This window comes from Desmodus rotundus, chromosome X, assembly GCF_022682495.2.
Source record: "Desmodus rotundus isolate HL8 chromosome X, HLdesRot8A.1, whole genome shotgun sequence".
Taxonomy (NCBI): domain Eukaryota; kingdom Metazoa; phylum Chordata; class Mammalia; order Chiroptera; family Phyllostomidae; genus Desmodus; species Desmodus rotundus.
Genome location: NC_071400.1, coordinates 82821405 through 82826296, shown reverse-complemented (window position 1 = coordinate 82826296; position 4892 = coordinate 82821405). Strand labels below are relative to the sequence as shown.

At 42.6% G+C, this 4892-nt stretch overlaps 1 protein-coding gene across 1 annotated transcript; it reads left to right on the top strand.

Moving 5' to 3' along the window:
* The first annotated feature begins 2797 nt into the window (after window positions 1-2797).
* LOC112302020 (melanoma-associated antigen B4-like) lies at window positions 2798-3763 on the top strand. The gene has a single exon (XM_024557556.2). The coding sequence runs from the start codon at window positions 2798-2800 to the stop codon at window positions 3761-3763; it is 966 nt and encodes a 321-aa protein (XP_024413324.2).
* The last annotated feature ends 1129 nt before the right edge of the window (window positions 3764-4892 follow it).

The window sequence follows — 4892 nt, the reverse complement described above, 5'->3', positions numbered from 1 at the left end:
TTTTTCCGGAATTCTGTTTGTGATATTTCATTGTTGGGGTACAAAAATGCCTTCAATTTCTGAATAATGAGCTTGTATACCACTGTTTTTACCAAATTCACTTAATAGGTTGAGTGCCTTTTTTTGTGGAGTCCATAAGGTTTAAATCTGTGTTCACTATCATGTCATCTGCAAACAATACAGTTTTACTTCCTCCATTCCAATTTGGATGCCTTTTATTTCTTTTTCTTGTCCGATTTCTGTGACTAGAACTGCCAATATTATATGGAATAGAAGTGGTGAAAGTGAACACCACTTGTCTTGTTCCTGATCTTAGTGGGGAAGCTTTTAGTTTTTGCCCATTGAGTAAAACATTGGCCGTAGGTCTCTAATATATGGCCTTTATTATGTTGAGGAATGCTCCCTCTACTCCCACTTTGCTGAGTGTTTTTATAATACATGGGTGCTGCACATTATCAAATGCTTTTTTCACATCTATTGATATGATTATGTGATTTTTGTCTTTCCTTTTGTTTATGTGATGTATTATGTTTATTGATTTGCAAATGTTGTACCATCCTTGCATCCCTGGGATGAATCCCACTTGATCATGGTGTATGATCTTTTTAATGTATTGGTGGATGTGGTTTGCCAATATTTTGTTGAGGATTTAGCATCTATGTTCATCAGTGATATTGGCCTGTAGTTTTCTTTCTTTCTTGTGTCTTTGTCTGGTTTTGGGATTAGGATGACGCTGGACTCATAAAAAGAGTTTGGGGTTTTCCCTCTTCTTGGATTTTTTGGGATAGTTTGAGAAGGATGGGGATGAGCTTTTCCTTACATGTTTTGTAAAAATCTCCTGTGAAACGGTCTGGTCCAGAGCTTTTTGTGTGCTGGGAGTTTTTTGGTTACTGCTTCAATTTCACTAGCTGTTATCACTCTGTTCATGCTTGCTGATGCTTGATTCAATTTTGGAAGGTTATATGTTTCTAGAAATTTATCCATTTCTCCCAGGTTTTCAAATTTCTTGGTATATAGTTGTTCACGGTACTTTCTTACAATCCTTTGGATTTCTGTGATATCAATTGTAATTTCTCCTCTTTGATTTCTGATTTTTTTGGTCCTTTCTCTTTTTTTCTTGATGCATCTGGTTAAAGGTCAGAACTGCTTTCAAAATGAGGGCCTGAGTGCTTAAGAGTCGACATCTATCCTGAAAAGCGGGCTGCAAAGATCAGCAATCCTGCCCTCAGCCCTAGGAAGCACCGGGCAGAGGAAACAGATAAAAAGCAAAGTAATATCCCTTCTAGAGGTAAGTAAGGGAGGTGAGGGCTGCGCCCACCAACTCCCAAACTCAACAAAGGAAGCGTGGGCAGAGCTGGCAGACTGAGCTGGGCCCTCATTTCCTGTGGTGGTGGTCTCAGGTTGATGAGGGCCTTGGTGTAGGTAAGGAAGCTCAACTCAAAGGAGGGGAGCCAGAGCCTAAAGGGATTCAGGATTGTGACACTGAGGTGGATGGGAGACTGGCTCAGAAAGTAGGAAGCCAAGTAAAATCTCAGCCCTCTTTTCAGCCCTGGGAGATTGGGCCTGTCAGCATGATGAGTTGCACTCAATTCTTTCCAGGCCATCTCATTGGAGGAGATAGATTACATCAAAGGGGGCAACCTCCTATCATGGGTAGCAGGGTTTCATGTTATGCCAGGTTTCTCCAAGAGATGACTAGGGGCTGTAAGGATATGCCACACCATACCAGTGGATACACAAAGAATCCTCCCTATTTTCCATGCTAGCACACCTCAAGGACAGATGTCATGCAGGAGGGCCCATCCATGGTCACTCAAGAGAAACAGGAAATTGAGGAAAGTGGTCCCAGGTTATCAGAATGAGAAATCATGACCCCAGCAGGAGTCAAATTTAGACCTTGAATTGGGATCCTGTGTGACACCACCTGCCATAGGACCTCAACTTGCTTACAACAGCCCCTACCCTTGGGACACGACATTTGGTCAGAAAAGATCAACTTCATTTCCTTCTATTGGGTTTCAGGGAAGCTGGCTCTTAACTGTGAGAAGTACTCTACCAGGACATGAAAGTGTCCATCTCAACTCTTTACTATCAGCCCCAGACATCTCAGGGATGGTCTGTCAGGTGGAGCAACACCCCTATTTCCTTATATAAGGTCTAAGAGAGGTGAGATCTATAGTTGGAAGGTCCACTACCAGTCAGCCCAAGGGGAGTACTCCCAAGCCTTACAAGAAGGCAAGGTGAGGACCTTCACTGACAACTGAGGATCCAAATAAAACCAGAAAACAAAGGGCCCCACTAATTTCTCAGCACTGGGCATTCCCTGATACATGGACTGAGGCTCCTGTCTAGTTCCTTGTCCTGGGTCCCTGAGAACATTACAGTGTCAGCGTCAGAGTAGCAGAGGGGAAAGTGCTCAGGCTCTGGCCATGGTCGATGTGATAATATGGAAGATGAACTGAGAGGACCTCACATGCCAGAACAGAGGGGGCTACACTGACATCACATGTTGTCACCTGAATAAAGTCAAGGCAAGGCTGGTAGGATGCAGCCTCAGACTCTCTCAAAAAGTTCTATGGTTTCTCTATGGGATTTTTAGGGGACAGGTTGACCTGGAGTACTTCATGGGTTTCTAGAGTAGTGCCCCATAAAAAAGCCTGCGAGGCAGCATGTAATAAAGCCAAGGTTGAATCTACCTGTTGAAGGTGTTCACATGCTGTCATTCTCCATCCACCAGGTGCCCAGATCACCTCTTTGTTGGCCACACTCCTGTCTGCTGTCCTGAACCACAGTCATCATGCCTCGTGGTCACAAGAGTAAGCTCCGTGCTCGTGAGAAACGCCGCCAAAACAGAGCTGAGGCCCAAAGTCTTCAGAGTGCTGAGACCACTACAGGAGAAGGTACAGAGGCTGCTTGCTCCCCCTCTTCAGTTCCGGGGGACGCTCCCTCAACCTCCACTGGTGCCGGCCTTCTCCAGGCATCTCTGAGTGCTTCAGCCACCAGCAGTACTGCTGCAGGTGTTTCATCTGAAAGATCCCCTGGAAAAGCCAAGGGACGTGGTAGTAAAAGTAAAAATTCATCTGGGGCTTCAGCTTCCACTGGGATCCCTGGCAAAGATCTTCTAAATAAGAAGGCTACGCAGTTAGTAGAGTACCTGATGTATCAGTTCAAAATGAAGGAGCCCATTAGAAAGGCAGACATGATGAAGATAGTCCACAAATGGTGCAGAAAGGACTTCCCTGAGATTCTCAGGAAGGCCTCTGAGCGCATAAATCTGTTCTTTGGCCTAGAATTGCAAGAAGTCAAGCCCAGTGGTAACTATTACATACTTGTAGACAGTCAAGGTGACACCAGTGATGGGAGTCTGAGCAGAGGCTGGAGGTTTCCTTTAAAAGGGATTCTGATGCCTCTCCTGAGTATGATCTTCCTGAATGGCAACTGTGCCTCTGAGGAGGAGGTCTGGGAATTCCTGAATAATTTGGGCATCTATGATGGAAAGAGTCACTTAATTTTTGGAGAGCCTAGGAAGCTTATCACCCAAGATTTGGTGCAGGAAAAATATCTTGTGTACCAGCAGGTGGTCAATAGTGATCCTCCACGCTATGAGTTCCTTTGGGGTCCAAGAGCCCATGCTGAGACCAGCAAGATGAAAGTTTTACAGTTTTTGGCCAAGCTCAATGATAGTGAACCCACAGCTTTCCCAAAGTATTATGAAGAAGCTTTGAAAGATGAGGAAGAGAGTCCAAGCTGCACCCAGGGCTAGCAATCCTTCCAACACCAGTGGTCACCCCACAGCCACATCCAGCCACCTCTCTCCCCCTGAGTGACACCAAGGTGGAGTGTTCAATTTTTGGTTGGAAAGCCCTATAAAACAGTTTCTTAATATGTAAAATATCTTGTTGGCTTATCTTTCAGGGGTGTTTTTGCATTTTTAAGTGGTGTTCTTTTAGGTAGAATATTTTCTTAGATTCAGAACATAAGTTTATGAAGATGGGGATCACACTTTAAAGGCATTTATGAATCAGGTATAAGAGCTTTGTTTTTGAAATAAAAATTTGCAATCCTTAATTACTTTTGTGATCCAGAACAAGTTAACATGGCTCTAGGATAGGACTATCTTTTGAGATGTGAAATAAGTTTACACTAAAATTGTTGGGCACAGTAGATAGATAAATATATAGATGAGTAGGTGGATAAAGAAAATTGTCCGGTTAAAATTTTAATTACAGTTGACATACAATATTATATTAGTTTCATGTGAGGAATATATTGATTAGACATTTATATACCTTACTAAAGTGTTCACTGTCATAAGTTTAGTACCCATATGTACCCATATGTACTTATTACAATGTTATTTACTGTATTACTTATGCTTTACCAAGCATAATCTGTAACATCCAAGACATGGATGCAAACTATGTGTCCACCTGTAGACAAATGGATAAAGAAGGTGCACATATATAAAATTGGACACTACTTTTTTTGCTTCACTACATGTGTTCTTTCATTGTGTAAATTGTGAAGATACGTACCTGGATTTGCTTATGTTTTTCAAGACTGTTTCAAAATATAAATCAGTGAATCAGACCTCTTGGTTCATGGCTTTTATTTCACACAGTTGTTAATGGAGCATCAGCTCTTTGAAATTATTCACACTTGGATCAGGAATGTAAATTTAGACAAAGAAGACCCTGTCTTTGCCCATGCAAATATAAAATGTAGATGTTATTAGAAAAGAGGGCAAGCTACACTCTTCTTCATATGGAACAAGTGAAAAGACTAAATGGTGTGGAGATAGCATGTCAGTTAGCTTCCATTGCTAAGCAAAATTTAGTCCCATTGGGAAGGCAGTGTGTAATGTAGGGCCACACCCAGTGACTGGTGTCACC

Bases quoted from the DNA above. Each gene is read 5' to 3' on its own strand.
- LOC112302020 (XM_024557556.2), top strand. From the start codon at position 2,798: ATGCCTCGTGGTCACAAGAGTAAGCTCCGTGCTCGTGAGAAACGCCGC.